The 22,963-nt window shown below is 41.1% G+C and overlaps 2 protein-coding genes across 2 annotated transcripts; both read left to right on the top strand.

Annotated features, from left to right (window-relative positions):
* The first annotated feature begins 14,046 nt into the window (after positions 1–14,046).
* LOC148567124 (uncharacterized) lies at positions 14,047–14,640 on the top strand. The gene has a single exon (XM_088484525.1). It carries the CDS (start codon positions 14,047–14,049, stop codon positions 14,638–14,640), a length of 594 nt encoding a protein of 197 aa, XP_088340651.1.
* A 41-nt stretch (positions 14,641–14,681) lies between these two features.
* Positions 14,682–15,486, top strand: LOC148567123 (uncharacterized). Its single transcript, XM_088484524.1, has 3 exons — positions 14,682–14,975; positions 15,031–15,180; positions 15,397–15,486. The coding sequence occupies exons 1-3, from the start codon at positions 14,682–14,684 to the stop codon at positions 15,484–15,486; spliced, it is 534 nt and encodes a 177-aa protein (XP_088340650.1).
* The last annotated feature ends 7,477 nt before the right edge of the window (positions 15,487–22,963 follow it).

The raw sequence follows: 22,963 nt of genomic DNA, 5'->3' as shown, positions 1-22,963 counted from the left end.
TTTTCCAAAATGGTTTTGAGTTTGATAAACAGGAAATTAAACCAGAGAGTTTATGTAATTTAAATAAAAATCTTGACCGGGAGTAGATTAATCGGAAGTTCTACCCTTGTTGGAGTTCTCCCAAGATCAATTGATAATTGAAGGTTGTTCTACTTAGTTATCCTTTACTAGGTAGAGGAAAGTCAAGTAAGTTGGAAGTCTACTTCTATTCACAAGTTCTAATCCTCTCCCTTGGGAAGGATTAGTGTCAGTGACTAGAGAGCCATCCAACAATAAACCCAATTACAATTTTACTCTTGAGCATTCTAACTCAAGGTTCTCCTTTCAATCAACTCCCAATCAAGTTAGAGAACTACTCGCTCATCATGAATGTAAACTTCACAAAATAAGAAAGGAAAATAAAGGAAGACATGATAAACAATAATAAAAAAGACCAATTAAAAATAAAAATAGTTCTTGTATTAATAAGTTCTAAAAATAATCCAATGGTAACTCTGAACAAATTAAGGATATGAAAGAGTAAGTAAAAAGTAGAGAAAACAAACTAGAGAGATGAAGTCTTGCGGAGGTAACAACTCTTCTCTATATCCCAATTTAAAAAGCAATAAAAACGAAATCCTAAGAACTATGAATGTGTAGTTAGAAAAACCTAGAGGAGGAGTAAAATCATATCTAAAAACTAAAAGTTATGTCGAATGAATGTCCCCCTTGGTCTCTGCATGTTCCCTGGCTCTAATCTGTGTTTCTGGGCCGAAAATTGGGTTGAAATGCGGCCCAGAATCCACGCCAGCAATTTCTGCAAATTCTGCAGATCGCGCACGTCACGCGATCGCGTCATCCAGCGTTTTTCCTTGCCACGCATGCGCGTCGTCCATGCATTCGCGTCACTCGTGCGGCTTCCAATCCACGCGTTCGCGTCAGGCACGCGAGCGCATCACTGTGATTCCTCCATTTCACGCGGTTGCGTGAGCTATGCGTCCGCGTTGCTTCTCGCTGGTCGTCTCCTCAATTTCTTGTGTTCCTTCCATTTTTTGTCAGCTTCCTCTCCATTCTCTAAGCCATTCCTGCCCTATGAAGCTTGAAACACTTAACATACAGATCACGGCATCGAATGGTATAAAGGAGAATAAAAATATACAATTAAAAGATCTTTAGGAAGCAAGTTTTCAACCATGGAACAATTTTGGGAAGGACTTGTAATATCATGTTAATCATATGAATAAGTGGGTGAAGACTTGATAAAACCACAATTAAAAACAAGATAAATCATAAAATAATGGTTTATCAACCTCCTCACACTTAGACATTAGCATGTCCTCATGCTCAGTTGAAGGAGATAAATATGAATGAATAGGGACATGTAAGACTCATGCAATGCAGTGCAACCTATATATATGTGAATACAACTATATGGTTTTGTCTATCTGATTAAAAATAAATAAGTTCTCTAAGACAAAACATAGAGCAGACTCCACTAATTCCAATCATACAGTAAAAGCAAGTAAATTTGTAAGAAGATAGCTCATGAAAGCAGGGGACATAGAATCAAGCATTGAACCCTCACTAATGGTGTGTGTGCCCTCTAATCTCTCTAGTGTATAGGGTAATCACTCTATCCTTTTCTAATCATGCTTTCTAATTTTTGTTCTGCACCTAACCAATCAACAACATTTAATGTACCAATGCAAACATCATGAGGTCTTTTCAGGGTTGTAATGGGGCCAAGGTAAGGGTAAGGGTAAGGGTATATATGGCTAAGTGAGCTTATAAATTGAATCTTTAATTAACCCAAGCTTTCACCTAATCATATATATATATTCTATATAACTTCAAATTCCATACCTAGCTACCCAGAATTTCCTTTTCACATTCCATACTCATGCATCAACCTTTGTTTTAATTTTATCACATGTGCATTGATTGTTTAATTTAGAATTGGGGTAATTTTGTCCCCTTATTTAGATTTATTTATTCTATTATTTTTTTTAAACATAGCTTATCAATGCACATAGATTTTTAATTTTCTTTTATGGGTTCACATGAGTAGGTACCCAAATTTCAATCATGACACATTCCTTTATTAACCCTTGTTCCCACAATCTTCCCATACTCAATTAACACACAATTTCTATCTTAAGCTAACCAAAGATTCAGTTGGGATATTTAATTGTTTTTCTGCTTAAGGTTAGTAACGTGGTAAAATGTAGAACAAATGGGATTAAAACGGCTCAAAGTGGCTAACAACGGTAATTTCAAGGGTAGGCTTATTTGGGATAAGTGAGCTAAACAAATAATGGCCTCAATCATGTGCATGCATATAACACATTAACATTGGACATATAGGATAAAACAAAATTCAAATTACAATCATAGAGAAGTAAACAGACAAGAATAAAATAGTTATGGTTAAATAATGTAACCATGTATTTGGGCTCAAAGTCTCACAGGTTGAGTGTTTCTTAGCTTGAAAACCATATTCCAATTACAACTTCAAACAAATTTAACATAAATATTTTGATTTAAATTAGTGAAAAATTTCAGGTCTCAGGAGAAACTTATTATCTTTTCAATCAAGTTGAACATGCATGCAATTATCCTATTACTATGCAATCTATCCTATTCTAAAAAAAAAAAACTAACTAAATATTCTATTTTATTGGTGTTAAGGAAGAGAAATTACCTTCGGAAGTCAGGTACTGACCGACCTCCCCACACTTAAGGCTTTGCACCGTCCTCGGTGCCATCTGTCAGGAACAAAGGTGGGCTGGTAGCAGTATCTCCATAGTCGGGACCATCATGGCTCCCTGTGCTGGTAAAGGAATTGGAGTCCGAAGTGTCTGGGTCTTTATCAGGTCTGTGGTTGCCTGTGAGTAGCTCCTTGAGGTATTGGAATCGGCGCTGGTTGCGGCGCTCTCGTAGCTTCGCTTTCTGGTCTTGCCGGTCCAACCTCTCCAGTATTTGATGGAGCAGCTGACTTGTTGAAGGTGCTTGTGGTGTGGAAGGGGGAATGTCTGCAGCTTGTTCTGCGGACTGGCTGGTAGTAGCTGTTGGTGGCCGAAGATATTTCCCGTTAGGGACGTACTGATCATCCCGTGGAAGCATGACTTTGGTGTCCCCAGCTCTATAGGAGACTCTGGCTGCTGAGACAAGATCTGAGACCAAGGCGGGAAAAGATAAGTTGCCCGCAATTTGTACGTGTCCCATGGCATTCCGGATGTGTCTTGGTAAGTTGAGAGGCTGGTCTGTAAGGATGCACCATAGTAGAACGACCATGTCTGCAGTGAAGGAGGCCTCATGAGTGCTCGGAAAGACGTAATGGGACATAATCTGTGCCCATATGCGAGCCTCCAAGGTAAGTGCGGAAGCCGATATTCCCTTAGGTCGGGAATGATGGTATCCATAAATCCATTTGCTGCCAGGTTGGGGTTCATCTGCTCACAGTAGCGGTTGGAAAATTATGCAGTGTCCTTTGCTGGGAAGGCTTTCTCTTTTTCATCGACCTTTATAATCCTCTTAATTCGTTTTGTTGAGGGCTTAACTGCAGTGAAAGATGGCTCTACCACTAATGCTCTTTTTGTTCCTCTCCTTGCTGGTGGTTTGGGAGTAGCTTTCTCTTTTTCTTTCTTGGTGGCCATCCTGAAAGGGAAAGAATAAGGATGTTAAGACTTCAAGGGTTAGAGCAAGGAAGAGAACGGGAAAGGTGATAATCAATGCACATTAACGACGAATGATGTTAACACATGGTCATGACTACATGTGAAAAATCATCAATGAAAATATAGCAAGTGCATATGATGACAGTTAAATGCAAGGTGTTTATTGGCATGCCGGCAAAGGCATGAGTAGCATAGATCAAGCATTCAATGTCCAAGTTAGATTACCAAGTCTGTCAAACTAACAATATGTTTGTAATAACAATTATATTTAATTAATAAAATATAAAAAGGGTTTTGTGAAAAGCAAGCATTTAGAGTAGTAGATTAAAAAAAATCTAAAAATAGTGCACAATGCCATACGGGCGTTTTCACAAACACATAGCATGCATGGTAAATAAGCTATTGAAAGTATTAAATTGAACATGCAAGCAACCCTATAAAATGAATATATAATTGTCAAACAATTCCTTAACAATCCACAAGCAAAATATAAGAAGTAATGACTCAAATAAATTTTCAACACCAATAAAAAGAAAAAGAAAGAAGAAAAGAAAAAAAAAGAAAAACATGGATAGTGAAAGTAGAAAGAAAAAGGAAGAAGAGAACATAAAATAAGAGGAAGGATAGAAAAGGAAGGAGGGAAGAAGAAAAGAAAAACCTTGATAATGGTGGTGAGAGAGAGAAAGTAGAAAGTGAGAAGGAAGGAAGAAGGAAGAAAAAAGGGGGGGGGAATAAGAAGGGAAAAGAAAAAAATAGGATTTGGGGAAGAAAAAGATAAGATATTTTGGCAGATTTGGATAAGTTGTGCGGCGCAAGCGACGCGGACGCGTGGGTTATGCGTTCGCGCGAATGGCACTTATATGAACCGACGCAGACGCGTCGGTCACACGGACGCGTGACATGATCTATGCTAGTGGCACAAGGGCAGCCTCGCGCTCGCACAACTCTCTGTTCGAAACTTATTGTTGCCCAATTTTAGGGTGACGCGTTCGCGTGGTGGACGCGATCGCGTGAATGGCCAGGATTGGAAAACGACACGGAGGCGTGGGGCACGTGTTCGCGTGGTAGGGCTTGTGCGTCTAGCACCATTCCAGCCCCGGTCCAGCGTAACATTCTGCCATACAATCTTTCTTACGTCGATTTTCAGGGCACGCATGTGCGTGCTTGACGCGGACGCGTGGGAGACATTTTTCCCACATGACGTAGACGCGTCGGGGACGCGGTCGCATGGATCAAGTTGTGCCAAAGGCACGCCTCCAGCCGGGCTTTCGCGTGACTCTCTGTAAAATTTTCTTTTCTTCCTAGGGCCCATACGACGCGGACGCGTCGGTGACGCTGTTGCATCGCATGCCTCTTTCCTCCTCTCTTCTCTTTTTTTTTTTTGCAATATGCAAGTGCAAACTATATGCACTAGTACGGAGAAGAGTTATTGAAAAAGAAAACTAAGAAGAGAGAAAGGAACGATCATACCATGGTGGGTTGTCTTCCACCCAGAACTTTGCTTTAATGTCCTTAAGTTGGACGTTCCACTAGCTCAGTCTTCTGCTGTGGGTGGATCTTCCAAGAGGAAGATCTCTAGCTCCTTCTTATTCTTTATCTTTTCACCATGATAAAGCCTTAAGCGATGTCCATTGACTTTGATGAATTCAGAGCTTGAAGGATGACTCAGGTGAAAAAATCTGTATGGCTCAGCCTTCTCTACTCTATACGGGCCGTCCCATCTTGATCTCAACTTGCCTAGCATGAGCCTCAATCTGGAGTTGTAAAGGAGGACTAAGTCCCCCGGTTGGAACTCTCTCCTCTTGATGTGCTTATCATGCACAGCCTTCATTTTTTCCTTGTAAAGCCTGGAGTTTTCATAAGCTTCTAGGAGAAGGCTTTCTAATTCCTGCAGTTGCAACTTCCTTTCAGCTCCGGCCTTCTCAAATCCCATGTTGCACTCCTTCACTGCCCAAAAGGCTTTGTGCTCTACCTCAACTATGAGGTGATAGGCTTTTCCATAAACTAAGCGGAAGGGACTCATCCCAATGGGTGTCTTGTATGCCGTTCTGTATGCCCAGAGTGCATCTTGTAGTCTGGTGCTCTAGTCTCTTCTATGAGGTTTGACTATCTTCTATAATATACGCTTTATCTCTCTGTTAGATACCTCGGCTTGCCCATTAGTCTGGGGATGGTAGGCTGTTGCCACTTTATGAATTATCCCATGCTTCTTCAGTAATCCTGTTAGTCTTCTGTTACAAAAATGGGTGCCTTGATCGCTCACGATTGCTCGTGGTGATCCAAAGCGACAGATGATATGGTTTCTAACAAAAGAAACAACAGTGTTAGCATTATCAGTGCGGGTAGGAATGGCTTCCACCCATTTAGAAACGTAATCCACGGCTAACAATATATAGAAGTAACCATTAGAATTTGGAAATGGACCCATGAAGTCAATGGCCCAAACATCAAAAATTTCACAGAAAAGCATAATCTGTTGAGGCATCTCATCCCTTTTGGATATATTACCAAACCTTTAGCATGGGAAACAAGATTTACAAAATTTAGCAGCGTCTTTAAAAAGAGTAGGCCACCAGAATCCACAGTCTAAAATTTTTCTAGCTGTTCTTTGAGGACCAAAATGTCCTCCACTCTCAGATGAGTGGCAGGCCTCTAAAATGGACTGGAATTCTGATTGAGGCACACATCGTCTAATCACCTGGTCAGCACCACACCTCCATAAATATGGGTCATCCCATATATAACATTTGGACTCACTTTTCAGCTTGTCTCTTTGATGCTTAGTAAAGTCTGGAGGAAAAGTGCGGCTGACTAGATAATTAGCTACAGGCACATACCAAGGGACTACTTCAGATACTGCTTGTAAGTTGTCGAATGGGAAATTATCATTTATAGGAGTGGAGGCATCCTTAATGTGCTCAAGGCGACTCAAGTGGTCTGCCAGTAGATTCTGGTTACCACTCCTATCCTTAATTTCTAAATCAAATTCTTGTAGTAGCAGTATCCAACGTATAAGCCTTGGTTTGGACTCCTTTTTAGCTAATAAATACTTTAGAGCTTCGTGGTCTGAGCACACTACTACTTTAGTACCAAGTAAATAGGCTTGGAATTTATCCAGAGTGAACACAATAGCTAATAGCTCTTTTTCAGTAGTAGTGTAATTAGACTGAGCAGCGTCTAAAGTTTTAGACGCATAAGCAATGACGAAAGGGTCCTTACCTTCGCGCTGAGCCAGCGCTGCTCCTACTGCATGATTGGAAGCATCGGACATGATTTCAAATGGTTGGCTCCAGTCTGGTCCTCTCACAATTGGAGCTTGAGTCAGGACGGTCTTCAGCTTATCAAAAGCTTGCTCATAATCTTCACTGAACTCGAACTCGATATCTTTCTGCAGCAATTTGGATAAAGGTAATGCTACCTTACTGAAGTCCTTAATGAATCTCCTATAAAAACCTGCATGGCCAAGGAATGAACAGACTTCCCTCACGGAAAAGGGGTAAGGTAAACTAGAAATAACATCCATCTTTGTTGGGTCTATAGAGATACCAGTATTAGAAACAACATGTCCTAGAACAATTCCTTGTTTCACCATAAAATGACACTTTTCAAAATTAAAAACAAGGTTTGAACTAACACACCTATCCAATACTCTAGATAAACTATCCAAGCAAAGGCTAAATGAATCACCATATACACTAAAGTCATCCATAAAGACTTCCATACAAGTCTCAATAAGGTCAGAGAAAAGACTCATCATCCACCTTTGGAAAGTAGCTGGTGCATTGCATAAACCAAAGGGCATTCTCTTATAAGCATAAGTTCCAAAAGGACATGTAAATGTAGTCTTTTCCTGATCTTCAAGGGCTATATGAATTTGAAAGTAGCCTGTATAACCATCTAAAAATTAGTAATGGGATTTACCTGACAGGCGATCAAGCATCTGATCAATGAATGGCAAGGGATAATGATCCTTGCGAGTGGCTTGGTTGAGATGCCTATAGTCAATGCAAACTCTCCATGAATTCTACACTCTAGTTGTCAGAAGCTCTCCTTGCTCATTTCTTACTGTTGTGACTCCAGACTTCTTGGGCACCACTTGTACTGGGCTGACCCATTCGCTATCTGAGATGGGATAAATGATATCTGCTTCAAGTAGCCTGGTCACTTCCTTCTTGATAACTTCTAAGATGGTGGGATTCAATCTCCTTTGAAGTTGACGGATAGGTTTTGCTCCCTTTTCTAAGAATATTCTGTGCTCACAAACTTGAGGATTGATACCTACTATATTCGCCAAGCTCCATCCAATCGCTTTCTTATGTTTTCTCAGTACACTGAGTAGCTGTTCTTCTTGTTGGGAAGTGAGCTCCCTCGCAATGATAACTGGAAACTTCTGCTTGTCCTCAAGGTAAGAATACTTGAGGTGTGGAGGAAAGGGTTTTAATTCTAATTTCTGCTCATGGCCAGGTCTGGATTATCCGGAGCTGGTGATAATGGTAAAGTGCTCTTATTGTCCTTTGAAAATGTCCCCACACTTGGACCTTGCCCTATTTACTTCTCTTCTAATTCTTCCTGGTGAACTTCAGCTACGGTTTCATCAATGATGTCACACTGGGAGATAGAATGATCTTCCGGAGGGTGCTTCATAGCTTCATTTAAACTGAATTTCACTATTTTGCCATCTATTTCGAAAGAATAAGTTCCTGAAAATGCATCCAGCTTGAACTTTGAAGTCTTCAGGAATGGTCTTCCAAGCAGGGTTGATGATGGCCTCCCAGAGTCATTAGGGGCATTTCCAGGATATAGAAATCAATGGGAAACATGAGCTCCTTGATGCTCAGTAATACATCTTTAGCAACTCCAATCACTGTAATAATGCTTTTATCTGCCAATACAAAATGAGCTACCGACCTTTTTAAGGGAGGGAGCCTTAAAGCATTATATATAGACAAAGGCATTATACTAACACACGCTCCTAAATCACACATACAGTCAGAAAATATCACACCTCCAATAGTACAGTTAACCATACATGGACCTGGATCACTACATTTTTCAGGTATACCTCCCATTAAATCAGAGATAGAACTACCTAAAGGAATGGTTTCTAATTTATTAATTTATCCTTATGTATACATAAATCCTTTAGAAACTTTGCATATTTAGGTACCTGTTGAATAACATAAAAAAGGGGAACGATTACCTCAACCTTTTTGAATATTTTTACCATTTTGGGATCGAGTTCCATCTGCTTCCTGGGCTTCCTTGTGAGTTGTGAAAAGGGGACATGACGGGTGTTATCAGCAGTTTTATTATCCTTTGGTGCTTCACCCTGTGGTTGAGTTTCCTCTTCTTCAACTATATCCTGTATGTCCTCTTCCTCTTCAGCATCTTCCATTTCTACTGCATTTTCAGCTGGGGTGTGTTCTGGTGGACTTGGCTCCTCTTGGTTCCTCTTCTGTAATGTGGTTCCGGATCTCAGAGTGATAGTATTGATGCCACCCTTGGGATTAGGTAAGGGTTGAGAAGGAAGTCCACTATAGCTCGAAGGTTGGTTGGTGGAGTTATTTAGTGATCCAATCTGTGAGACAAGAGCTTGCAAGGTAGAGTTCAGACCATTTAGAGTTGATGTAAGGTTGTTTTCCATGGCCTGCTGTATCCGATCAATAGAGTGTAATAACTCATCATTAGAAGATGAAGGGGGATAAGTGATCTGAGGGGTCTGTTGAGATGCTTGAGGCTGCCTTAGATGAGGTGCTCTTAGGCCTGATTCTGATTCTGCTATCTGATGTTATTATTGTTATTCCACCTCTGATTTCTATTGTTATCTCTGCCTCCTCTGTTATGATTGTCCCTCCAACCCTGGTTAGAATTATCTCTCCAACCTTGGTTGGAATTATCCTGTCATCCATGGTTGTAGCTGCCACCTTGATTGTATCCTTGATTAGGGCAGTCATAGAAGTTATGAGTGGCTGCCACAGTGTTGTCTTCCTGCTGGAGCTGCGGACATTCATCAGTATAATGACTATAATCAGCACAGATCTCGCATACTCTTTGTGGAACCAACTGTTGGCTTTGCTGTGGTGGAGAGGGCTGAGCTTGCTGAGCTTGTTGTTGACTCAACTGCATCTGCTTCAGTAAGTTAGTCATTTCACATATACTCTGAGTTAGAGCAGTAGTCTCTTTGCTAGAGGATACCTCTGCAACAGCTTTTGACCGGCTTTGTTTCTGCCTGTGATTCCGAGTAGATTCAGCTAAGTCGCTGATCAATTGCCATGTCTCATCAGTGGTGTTGTACTTTTTCATAGACCCATTGCTAGCACCTTCCAATGTGGTCTTATCTTGAGGCTTCATGCCCTGTGTGAAGTAGTCGAGCAACACTATCTTGTCAATCATATGGTGGGGACATGCTTTCAGAAGATTGTTGAAGCGCTCCCAGTTTTCGTAGAGAGTCTCGAATTCGTCCTGAACAATCATGGAAATCTTTACTTAGTTTATCGGTAACTTCAGCTGGAAAGAATTTTTCCAAAAATTCTCTTCTAAGCGTATCCCAGTTAGAAACAGTTGCTCCAGGTTGAGTGTAGTACCACTCTCTTGCCTTTCCCTCAAGAGAGAATGGGAAGGCTTTTAACAGAATAGAAGTTTCATCAGCACCATCACGCTTAACAGTAGAACAAGCTGTCTGAAAATCCCTAAGGTGCTTGATAGGCTCTTGAGCAGGTAAGCCATGAAACTTGGGCATCAAGTTGAGTAGTGCAGTCTTTATTTCAAAATCTACAGCCACCGCTGCGTGATGCGCTTGATACGGCTGCAGTGTGAAATCTGGGGCTCTAGCTTCTTGGATAGTAACTCTCCTAGGTGCTGCCATGCTATCTGCACGTGAATCAACTGAATCAGTGGTAGAGAAGGTTGTTTCTTCCTTAAATGGCGGTTCAGATTCGCCCTCGGATGAGACTGGTGAATTGACGTTAATCACTTCACCACCCTCAGAGGCTAGCCGATGTTGAGCTCGCCTAATACATGAAATAGTTCTTTCAATTTCGGGGTCAAAAGAGGCTAAGCTCGAATCAGGCAGTGAACGAGTCATTCAATGGAAGAGACATATAGCTCATGATAACAAAAACAAAATAAAATAAAATACAAATAAATAAATTCCAATCAACAAATTAGCACTCTTTTGCAACTCCCCGGCAACGGCGCCAAAAATTGACGTGGCGTAAATTGGCAGATTAAGAAATTAATATGAGAGATACGTTGCAAGTACAGTTCTTAACCGACAAAAATCTGCTTATCAATTTAGAAGGGTTGTTACAAAATTAGAATTAAAATACTGGGAGTATGAATCCCAGGTCGTCTCCCAACGAGTTACAGAAAGGTGTGCTATTCTATTAATCAGAGGTTTTCCAAAATGGTTGAGTTTGATAAACAGGAAATTAAACCAGAGAGTTTATGTAATTTAAATAAAAATCTTGACCGGGAGTAGATTAATCGGAAGTTCTATCCTTGTTGGAGTTCTCCCAAGATCAATTGATAATTGAAGGTTGTTCTACTTAGTTATCCTTTACTAGGTAGAGGAAAGTCAAGTAAGTTGGAAGTCTATTTCTATTCACAAGTTCTAATCCTCTTCCTTGGGAAGGATTAGTGTCAGTGACTAGAGAGCCATCCAACAATAAACCCAATTACAATTTTACTCTTGAGCATTCTAACTCAAGGTTCTCCTTTCAATCAACTCCCAATCAAGTTAGAGAACTACTTGCTCATCATGAATGTAAACTTCACAAAATAAGAAAGGGAAATAAAGGAAGACATGATAAACAATAATAAAAAAGACCAGTTAAAAATAAAAATAGTTCTTGTATTAATAAGTTCTAAAAATAATCCAATGGTAACTCTGAACAAATTAAGGATATGAAAGAGTAAGTAAAAAGTAGAAAAAACAAACTAGAGAGATGAAGTCTTGCGGAGGTAACAACTCCTCTCTATATCCCAATTTAAAAAGCAATAAAAACGAAATCCTAAGAACTATGAATGTGTAGATAGAAAAACCTAGAGGAGGAGTAAAATCAGATCTAAAAACTAAAAGTTATGTCAAATGAATGTCCCCCTTGGTCTTTGCATATTCCCTGGCTCTAATCTGCGTTTCTGGGCCGAAAACTGGGTTGAAATGCGGCCTAGAATCCACGCTAGCAATTTTTGCAAATTTTGGAGATCGTGCACGTCACGAGATCGCGTCATCCAGCGTTTTTTCTCGCCACGCGTGCGCGTCATCCATGCATTCGCGTCACTCGTGCGGCTTCCAATCCACGCGTTCGCGTCAGGTACGCGAGCGTGTCACTGCGATTCCTCCATTTCGCGCTGGTCATCTCCTCAATTTCTTGTGTTTCTTCCATTTTTTGTCAGCTTCCTCTCCATTCTCTAAGCCATTCCTGCCCTATGAAGCCTGAAACACTTAACATACAGATCACGGCATCGAATGGTATAAAGGAGAATAAAAATATACAATTAAAAGATCTTTAGGAAGCAAGTTTTCAACCATGGAACAATTTTGGGAAGGACTTGTAATATCATGCTAATCATATGAATAAGTGGGTGAAGACTTGATAAAACCACACAATTAAACACAAGATAAATCATAAAATAATGGTTTATCAGTCTTTCTGAATTAACTCTGGTATTACTGCTCTCCTTGCTTGTGAGTGATTTATTCAATGGCAGGCTGTATGTGATTGGCACTGTTTGAGCAGCTGCCAATACTACTCCAGATCTGAACACCAGGTTTAGTGCGGATCCATTCTGATTGAGGGTGAAGCTCGTACAGTTCATTCTCCTTAATTATCCTACTCAAAACACCACAGACAAGGTCAGATCTTCCGGATCAGAGAATGCTGTACCTTGGGTTCTAGCCTCTACCACAGAGACCTTAATCTCCCCTAAAATTGGCTGAACTGATGTCTCAAAAAGTCCCCAACAAAATCGTAGATTAGCCGTCTGAGAGATGTAGAAACATAGCTGTTGGTTCGTCCATGTCCGATGAAAGACGCATTCTGAACCCAAGTAGACGCGGGTGTTCGTCAGGCACGTTCATCTTAATGTGATGAACAGAGCTAATTTGTCAGATCATCCTATTCACCATGATGAAGATCGGATATACATCTTAGAATTAATCAAACACGGATCGAAGAAAAAATAGTAATACTTTTATTAATTCATAGGACTCAGCAAGGCTCCTCCCCTCAACCTAGGAGGTTTAGAAACTCATACTGAAGTAAAATACAAAGATAAACATGAATATGGTGTATGATATGTGTGATGTCCCTAATGATTATGCAAAATACACTTTAAATACTAAACAGATGACTAGTAGGGATAAAACAGTTTATTTAGTGCTAAAATCTACTTCTGGGGCCTACTTGGTGAGTGTTTGGGCTAAGTTTTGATGAGACCTACGTGCTATGAGGTCTCTGAGGGCATGGAACGCCAGCTAGCAGGTCCTCTTTGGGTGTTTAGAAGCTGATCTCTGCTCTGTGGGTGCTGGACACCTGGAAGGGGGCAAGAAGCTGGCGTTAAACGCCAGTTTTGGGCCTTCTAATCCGAAGTACAGTATGAAATATTATATATTGCTGGAAAGCTCTGGAAGTCAAATTTTCATAGCCATTGAGAGCGCGCCATTTGGACTTCTGTAGCTCCAGAAAAGCTCTTCCGAATGAAAGGAGGTCAAATCCAGACAACATCTGCAGTGCTTTCTCTGTCTCTGAATCAGACTTCTGCTCCAGCTCCTCAATTTCAGCCAGAAAATACTTGAAATTGTAAAAAAACACAAAAACTCATAGTAGAATCCAAAAATGTGAATTTAGCTCTAAACCCTATAAAAACTTAATAAAAACTAAATAAAACATACTAAAAACTATATGAAAATGATGCTAAAAAGCATATAAAATATCCGCTCATCACAACACCAAACTTAAACCGTTGCTTGTCCCCAAGCAACTAAAAACACAGTAGGATAGAAAATAAAATTAAGATACAATAAATCTCTATGTTTCAAATGAAGCTTAGTTACAATTAGATTAGTGGAACTTAGTAGCTTTTTGCTTCTGAATAGTTTTGGCATCTCACTATCCATTGAAACTCAGAATGATTGGTATATTTAGGAACCTAGAATCCAGATGATATTATTGACTCTCCTAGTTCAGTTATTTTTTATTCTTGAACACGGCTTTCAGAGTCTTGGCCGTGACCCTAAGCACGTTGTTTTTCAGTATTACCACCGGATACAATAAGGCCACAAAAACTTTAACTGGGTGAACCTTTTCAGATTGTGACATCCCCTGTCCTCGGCAAGCCAAAAGAAGGTGAGGTTTTGTTTCTGTATTTAGCGGTAACGGACCAAGCTATGGCGGCTGTCCTCATCCGGGAAGAAGACAAGATTCAACAGCTGATCTACTTCGTCAGCAAGGTCCTCCAAGGAGCAGAGCTAAGATACACCAAGCTGGAGAAGCTGGCTTATACTCTGCTAATCTCGTCCCAGAGGCTGAGACAATACTTCCAAGGGCACCCGATCACAGTGAGAACCGACCAAGCCATTCGTCAGGTTTTACAAAAGCCCGACCTAGCAGGTCGCATGATGACATGGGTGATTGAGCTGTCTCAATACGACTTACAGTATGAACCCAGGCACGCGATCAAGTCCCAGGCAATGGTAGATTTAATGGTTGAGGTAATTGGTGATTCCCCCGGGAACCCAATCACACGGTGGAAGCTCCACGTTGGCGTGGCCTCCAATCAAGCGTTCAGAGGGGCTGGAGTAATCCTTGAAAGCTCGTCTAAGATGATTTACGAGCAATCAATCAAGTTTGACTTTCCTGTGTCTAACAACCAGGCGGAGTACGAAGCCTTGATAGGAGGCCTGCTTCTAGCCAAAGAGGTCGAGGCTTCGCGAATTGAGGTCAATAGCGATTCTCAAATTGTGACTTCCAAGTCAACGTGACCTACCAAGCTAGAGACTCCCTACTCCAGAAGTACCTGAAAATGGTGAAAATGTTGTGTAAAGATTTTGAAGAAGTCACGATTCGGCATGTGCCAAGGGAGAGGAATGGCAGCGCCGACCTCTTGTCAAAATTAGCGAGTACGAAGCCAGGTGCGGGGAACCGATCTTTGATTCAGGGATTAGTAAAGGAGCCATCGGTAATCCTGTGTGCTGTGTGTGACACAAGAAATGAACCCCCCCTCTCATGGATAGACCCCAATTCTCCATTTCTTGGAAGGCGGCCAACTCCCCAGGAACGAGAAGGGAGCAACGACGATAAAAAGGGAGGCGGCCAAGTATGTAGTAATATGCGGCCAGCTGTATAAGCGAGGGCTCAATCAGCCTTTGCAGAAGTTCCTACGCCTCGACCAGGCGGACTACGTCTTGAGCGAAGTTCATGAAGGGTGCTGCGGCCACCATATTGAGGGGAAAGCACTGGCCAGGAAGCTTGTTAGAGCTGGATATTATTGGTCCTCAATGATGTCGGATGCACAAGAATTCGTAAAAAGATGCAGAAAATGCCAGCCGAATGCTAACTTCCACAAGTCCCCAGCAGTGGGGAATTGACCTCCTAGGTCTGTTCCCAGTCGGTCCCAACTAAGTTAAGTATTTAATTGTAGCCATCGATTACTACACCAAATGGGTTGAGGCAGAAAGATTGGCTAGTATATTGTCGGCAAATTGCTGAAAGTTCATGTGAAAGCAAGTGGTTTCCAGGTTGGGAATCTTGGAAGTTGTGGTCTCGGACAATGGGACGCAGTTCGCGGACAAGAAGTTTGGCGAGTTCCTTTCAGGGCTAGGAGTTAAACAAAGGTTCTCCTCGGTCGAGCACCCGCAGAGCAACGGTCAGGTAGAAGCCACAAACAAAATCATCCCCAAAGGCTTGAAAAAGTGACTAGATCAGAAGAAGGGTTCTTGGGAAGACGAGCTTGCCTTGTTCTTGTGGTCCTACAGGACGACACCACAATCCTCTATAGGAGAAACACCTTTTCGGCTCACCTATGGAGTTGACGTGGTAATTCCTGTGGAGATTGGGGAGCCCATTGACAAACCCCATTTGTAGGGTTTATCTTGTATTGATTTTTGGGGATTTTATCACCTTTTACCCATATTTATTCAAGAAATAGCATGGTTTTGTATATTCTCCTTTAATTGTGCTTGAATGTGAAAACATGCTTTTTAGGACTCAAAATAGCTAAATTTAATTCACCTTGATTCTATTAGATGCCTTGATATGTTTGTTAAGTGATTTAAGGTTTAGGAAGCAAAGATTGGATCAAGGGAATGAAGAAAGAAAGCATGAAAAGTTGGAGAACTCATGAAGAAATGGAAGAACCGGAAAGCTGTCAAGCCGACCTCTTCGCACTTAATCGACCATAACTTGAGCTACAGAGGTCCAAATGATGCGGTTCCAGTTGGGTTGGAAAGCTAACATCCGGGGCTTCGAAACGATATAAGATTTGCTATGGTTGAACCGCGCATGGTGACGCGTACGCGCATAGTACGCGCACGTGCCGTTGCTGCCACCTGGTTCACTTAAAGCAAAACGTGGCCAGCGATTTTAGAAGCCTTGTGGGCCCAATCCAACTCATTTCTAATGCTATTTAAGCCAAGGATTGAAGGGGAATCAACATACTTTACATACTTTAATCATTAGTCATAGTTTAGTTTTAGAAGTAGTTAGAGTTAGAGAGAGAAGCTCTCTCTTCTCTCTAGAATTAGGATTAGGAATTAGGGTTTGATTAGGATCTCATAGTTCTAGGTTTAATTCAAGTCTCCTTCTACTTCTACCTTCAATTGATGATTGCTACACTTTGGTTCTTCTCTCTATCCCTATTCTCTTGTTGTAATTTCTCTTATTTTGTTTCTAGGTTTTGTAATTGAGATACTCTTGTCCTCTTTATTTTCTTTCAATAAATGCAATTTGAGGTAATTCATGATAATTGTGATTTCCTTGATTGTTGTTGTTAATTCTTTACATTCAATTGTAGTTAGAATTCATTCTTGTTGTGATTGACTATACTTTTCTTTTGTGCCTTCCAAGTGTTTGATTAAATGCTTGGAAGAATGTTAGACTAGAATTTTATGTTCTTGGCTTGAGAAGGTAACTTAGGATTTCTTGAGTCACTAGTGTCCAATTGATTGATAGTTGATAGCCATTAACTCTAGCCTTCATTAATCCAATTAGTGGAAAGCTAGGACTTATGGACTAGGATTGATATAACTCACTTGACTTTCCTTTGTTAATCGATTTAAGGATGACTAAGTGGGATTAATCCTTGCAACTACCATACTTGTGGCTAGTGATAATGATGAAGACCCTTGACAACCAAACCTTGCCAAGACCATTTTGTGAATAAAGTTTTCCTACCATTTACTATTCACATTCCTCATCCAAAACCCCAAAATAAACAAGTCCATAACCAATAACAAGAACACTACCCTGCAAGTCCTTTGAGAGACGACCCGAGGTTTAAATACTTCGGTTTATAGATTTTAGGGGTTTGTACTTGTGACAAACAAATTTTTGCATGAAAGGATTATTGTTGGTTTAGAAACTATACTTCAACGAGATTTCATTTGTGAAATTCTAAACCGTCAAAATCCATTCGTCACCCATTCCAAGATTACTCCTCGGTGGTGTCGTGGAAGCAATGGAGAAAGACTTGATTGATGAGACAAGAGAAGAAGCCCACTTGTCAGAAGTTGCTTTGAAGCAGATAATAGCTCTGAGGTACAACGGCAGGGTGCGGAACAGAAGTTTTGAACAAGGTGACTTGGTGCTGCGGCGCAACAACATCGGATTGCCAACAGCTGGGGAAGGCAAGCTGGCAGCAAATTAAGAAGGTGCATATAGGGTAAGGGAAGCCCTTGGTAAGGGAGCTTATAAGCTGGAACGGCTCATCGGGTGCGAGATACCGAGAACCTGGAATGCAGCAAATTTGAGAAGGTTCTACTCCTAGGAGGTGACGCCGTGGCTTGTTGGATTTTTCCCTTGTCCTACTTACCTTTATTTTATGATATTTGCATACGTTGTTTATTCTTTGTTTTTCTAGATATTATGTTCTCATGAATTCCGTGAACATTTATATGTCACTACACTATTTCGCAATTGTTAACAAGTTATGCTTCAAGTTGTTCCGTATACAGCTTTTTGCCTTGGTGGTTTCCTAGGATTGATCACCCCGGAGACCTGATCAAATCCAACTAACAGATACAAAATAATCCACAATTTTTGGCCTGACCGACCGAGCGACCAAGCAATAAATATTTTTCAAAGGCACCACATCGGCCTATTAAGTATTCGTTCACGACAAAATAAACAGTTCAAAGTCAAACGACGAATGACTCACAAAAGAAGGCGCCTCGGCAGCCCAGTCAACAAAAATATACAATAAATTACAAGTTACTTCTTTGAAATATTGACTATCTTGCCGTCTTGGATAGTCTTGAAAGCCCCAATAGCAGAGGTGTCAAAGTCGGGAGACAGCGGCCTGACCTGCATCTTGATCGCCACCTCGGTGCCCAAAATCACCTCACGAGCATTCTTAACAGTCTCTTATTCTTCTTCTTCAAGCTGGCAACCTCCCCTTTCAAGCCTGCAACTTCAGGCTTGTCAGTACCTGCTGATGCGACTGCCTTGGCCAGCTTTTTCTCTAAGTCAGCAACATTGGCCTCCGCCGTAGCCGCTCGACCTAATGTGGCGCCAAGCTGGCTCTCTAGGGTCAACTCCCGGTTGGCAAGGCGGGCCACTGTACCGTCAAAAACCTTCAGCTTCTCTTCTGTGTCCACCAACTTGACCTTGGTAGTCTTCATTTCAGCTTTCAGTCTGCCGATCTCCCATAGAGACGAGCGTACTTGCCATCTAGCATCCCAGCCTGGGCTAGAACGGGTTTTGCCTTCCTCGCGATGGTCACAGTGAAGAGCATGCAGCGGTAAACCCATCTAGCCTGAGAGGGCAAATCCCTGCCATGGAAGAAGTCGTCGGTACCTAGGAAAAGCTAGGAGTCAATAAACCCCCAATCATCGAAATTCTTCTCCATTACGGTGAGCGCTCCCTCTGGGCTAGACGTCGTCATCCTCTTTTTAGGGTTCTCAACAATGGTTAGGTCGGGATCCACTTCGTCCTTGGGTACCTCCTCGCAAGGGAGGATCACACCGGTGCTGGGAATCGCACCTGCGCTGGTACCGGTGGTTTCCTGAGGAGGAGGACCCAATTGAACCTCGGGAGTGGGGGAAGGTGGAGCCTCGGCCGAGTGGGTTTCGAAGCTGTCGTTGCTGTTCCCTGGAAGGAACTGGGCCATCAAGTTACTAAGTCCGACCTTCTTAGCAGCCATGGACACTGAAACAATAAAGGAAAACACTACGTTATACCAAGCAAATACACAAGCCCAAAAATATTAAAAACTTGGTGGACAACCCGATGACTCACCCACATAACTTCTACCCATTTCACAATCACCCATCAGTAGATGGGCGGTTGAGGTTATTCTTGCCAAAAATAGCCAACAAGATGTCGGTGATATCTCGGTTTTGCTGGCTCAAACCCTTGTAAGTACTCTTTGTTAACCAATTTGACCCAGCACTAAAACTCCAGTAGGTCGGGATACACCGTTCCCCCTCCAGGGTTAGCCAGAAGGGATGACAACCCTCAGCGGCCCATACCTTCAAATACTTTTTTTTGAAGCCGTGAAAGGAATCTTCGAATAACCCGAAGATCCGTTGACCCTGCACAGCTCAAAACGACATGTATCCCTTTTTATATTTCCCTTCTTTGGAAGGATTGGTCAATAGGAAGAAATATAGGAAGACTTCCACCGATATCGGCAGCTCCAAGTAATCACATACCATCTTGAAGCAGCGAATGGAGGCCCAACTGTTTGGATGTAACTGGGATGGTGTCACGTCACATCGGTTCAAGAGGGAAACAACAAAGGGGGAGAAGGGAAGCCGAACGCCCAAGTTAGTGAACATGGGTTTGTATACCCACATTCAGTCAACAACCTGGGGAGTGTTCATGTTAATGTGGCAGATGCGTTCCTGATCCCCAGGAATAAACGTGTTGTAATGCTCCTCTTCAGGACCACCCCCACAAAGTAGATCGAAGTTCCGGAACTCCTGCAGCTCCGCAACGGTTATCTTAAAAGTTGTATCTTTAACATCGGAGGTAACTGATGAGTCCATATTTGATGGTATATTTTGACTCAATTTGGATGGATTCTAGCACATGAGCTCACAGTTAAGCACCAAAATAGCATACTTTTGTGTTTGATCCCTAATTTGATTATAAATGTGAAAACATGTGTTTTAATGCTTAGATTAGTGATTTTTAATTCCACTTTTATGTCATTCGATGCCGTGATATGGTTTGTGAGTGATTTCAGGCCTTAGAGGCAAGAATGGATGGCTAAAAGTGGGAGAAAGCATGTACAAGGGAGAAAACATGAAGAAAACAAGGAAAAGCACACACAGCGAAGTGTGCGTGTGCACAGCCCCGCGTGCGCACGCACAAGCGAGAATTTCCATCTGTGCGTGCACACAAGCACCTGTGCGTACGCACAGGTCAATTTTCAGCCGAGTGTGCAGATGCACGCGTCTGTGCGTTCGCACAGGTCCCTGCACGTGATTTCATTAATGAGACATGTGCTGCGCAAATTTGGAGGCCTTTTGGCCTATTTTGGAAGGCTGGAATGCTGTTTTAGAGTGCTGTATGAAGGAGAATTCATCACTTATGAATGGGGGACACATTAGCTTACATTAGGTTTTAGTTTAGTTTTTCTTAGTATTAGGAAGCTTCCATAGGAGTAAGAGTAGGAGTAGTGTAGCATTGCTCTCTTAGGGTTTATGCAATTTCAATTGTAGCATTTTATGGCAAGTTTGACTTTGAATTTTGCTTCTTCAATTGTATGTACTCTCAATTTCCTCTTTAATTAAAGCACTTTTACTTTCATTTCCTTTTGGTTCAAGTTACTTGTTCATATTTGCAATTTTGTGTTTCTTGAAGTTTTGATCAATGAATTTTATGTTTCATGCTTCTTTCATGTTTTATTGCTTGTTTATGTTTGGTTTTGTTGATAGTTGGTTATAGTTTTCCATTTTACTTCACAATTTTCCATGTTTTACTTTTATGCACACAAGGTGTTTGTAAAAATGCCAACCTTAAGTTTTGAGTAGATTTTCCCACCTTGGCTTGTGGTTTGAGTTCCTAGGATACTAGATTCATAATGTCCGACATTTAGTTGTAATTCTTGGGTAGTTAGTTGACTTTTGTTTCCATTGACGCTAGCTTTTTATCAACTATTTGGTAAGTTGGTTAGGACTTATGGATTAAGGCAATTATGCTTGCTTGACTTACTCCTTGATGGTTGGGGTTGACTAGGCGAGATTGACTCATCATAATTACCATAGTTGTGGTTATGGAGATGATAGGATTCCTTGGATCCTCGTTCCCAAGTCCAGGCTCTTTATTGTATTTATAGCATTTTCACTAAGTTTTGATCTTGTCTTCTTCTTACTTGCATTAATTCTAATTTTGGTCATTTCCTAGTTCTATTATTGCTTAGTTCTTTTAATATTTTATTCTTTGATTACAAAACCCCTTTTGTTCTCTTAACAACTGAAAGCGTAACATTTCATTTGCATTCCAAGGAAGAATGACCCGAGGTTTCATTACTCTTGGTTTAGATTAGAAATTTTAAACTTTGATCGAGCATAACTTGTTGGTTGAGAACTATACTTGCAGCGAGGTCATTTCTCCTTTACCGAGAAGGAATTCTTTACCGATGAATTTGCTCGCATTAGTAACCCAGATATAGCAATCTATGGGAACCCTCGGGATAAGTCGCTGTGCCATACCTACAGTGGGGTACTACTTAAAGTTAAGCTCGGGAGGTCGATATACCGGGGAACAAGAAACTACCTACTGTACACTAACCTACTATACACTAATATCGGACTAATTAAAGGCCAAATCCAATGGTAACCCCCTGTAAACTACCTAACAACGATGCAGTAAACGCATGCAAGAAACAGGAGAAAAGAACGCAATCATGGCAAAAGCAAAACCAGAGCCATAGCCATTCATAAAGGTACAAGCAACAAATGCTTACTAGGAAATTATGGAGAAAAGAAGGACGAATTCCAAGAAGAGTGCAGCAAAAATTGCAGTAATCAAAATTGAGAGGAAGGAGAAATGATGGTTTAGGCAGCGATCGAAGGTAGTATGGAGGAATAAGGAACTAAAGAGAGAATACAAGAGAATAACTAACACAGGAAAGCGCAAAAGTCAGGGACAAAATGGGTTTTTTACCCAGGTTTCAAATCGGCCATAATGAGCATTAAATGCTCAGAGCGGGAATCGAGGGGACGTTTTTGATAACGAGCGAAGGCCACGCGCCTTGGGGGCACAGACTCCATCACGGATTCCCGTCCCTGCGAGAATTCAACCAGAAGAGGTGAGTAGTTTAAACGTGCCGGCTGATACGTGAAAATTAGAATTCACGTATAACCGGCAAGTATACCAGATCGTATCAAGTAGTAAAACTCACCGGAGTGAGGTCGATCCTACGGAGATTGGTGGATTAAGCAACTTTAGTTAAATGGTATTCTAATTAAGCAGACATTGTTTTGATTCATGAGATTTGAACACTTGAAAGAAATTGCAAAGAATTAAATGACAGGAAATTTAAAGAGCTAAAGTCATGAAGGAAAATTAAATGACTAAAAGTAAATGACGGAAACTTAGATTGCAAGAAACTTGAATGACATTTAAGATAAATTACAAGGAAGTAGAGTGCGGGAATATAAAGTGCAGAAATTTAATTGCGAATAAATTTAGAGCAGAATGTAAATAGCAGAATGATAAATTGCAAGAATGTAGAAGGGAATTGGGTAGTGGGTATTCGAAATGATTAAAGAGCAAAAGAAATGAGAATTAATGATGGAAAGATCATTAGGAATCAGAGATGTGAATTCTCATGAATTGATGTTACTCAATCCCTTCTCAATCATGGGTATAGATCCATGGCGGATTGTGAATAATTCCAATCTCTTGGTAACTCAATTTCTCATCAACACAATCAATTGCCACTCTCGTGATCTAATTGTTCACGAGAAGAGATGAAGCTCATTAACTAATCCTTCAAGCCACACAATTCCCAGAATCTCAACCAAGGGTGGTTACATCTCACATACCAACCCAAAGTGTATTAATCAAGGAAATTATGAAAGGATGAACTCTAAACTGAATTAGGTGACTCCTTTCTCAAGTTCATCACACAATTCA

The sequence above is a fragment of the Arachis ipaensis genome, chromosome B4, assembly GCF_059453495.1.
Source record: "Arachis ipaensis isolate K30076 ecotype BB chromosome B4, ASM5945349v1, whole genome shotgun sequence".
Lineage (NCBI taxonomy): Eukaryota > Viridiplantae > Streptophyta > Magnoliopsida > Fabales > Fabaceae > Arachis > Arachis ipaensis.
This window is presented reverse-complemented; position numbering and strand designations above follow the sequence as displayed.

Bases quoted from the DNA above. Each gene is read 5' to 3' on its own strand.
- LOC148567124 (XM_088484525.1), top strand. From the start codon at position 14,047: ATGGCGGCTGTCCTCATCCGGGAAGAAGACAAGATTCAACAGCTGATC.
- LOC148567123 (XM_088484524.1), top strand. From the start codon at position 14,682: ATGGTGAAAATGTTGTGTAAAGATTTTGAAGAAGTCACGATTCGGCAT. The intron at 14,976-15,030 runs GTATGTAGTAAT...CAGCCTTTGCAG, and splicing joins ATAAAAAGGGAGGCGGCCAA to AAGTTCCTACGCCTCGACCA. The intron at 15,181-15,396 runs GTAAAAAGATGC...AGTGGTTTCCAG, and splicing joins TGTCGGATGCACAAGAATTC to GTTGGGAATCTTGGAAGTTG.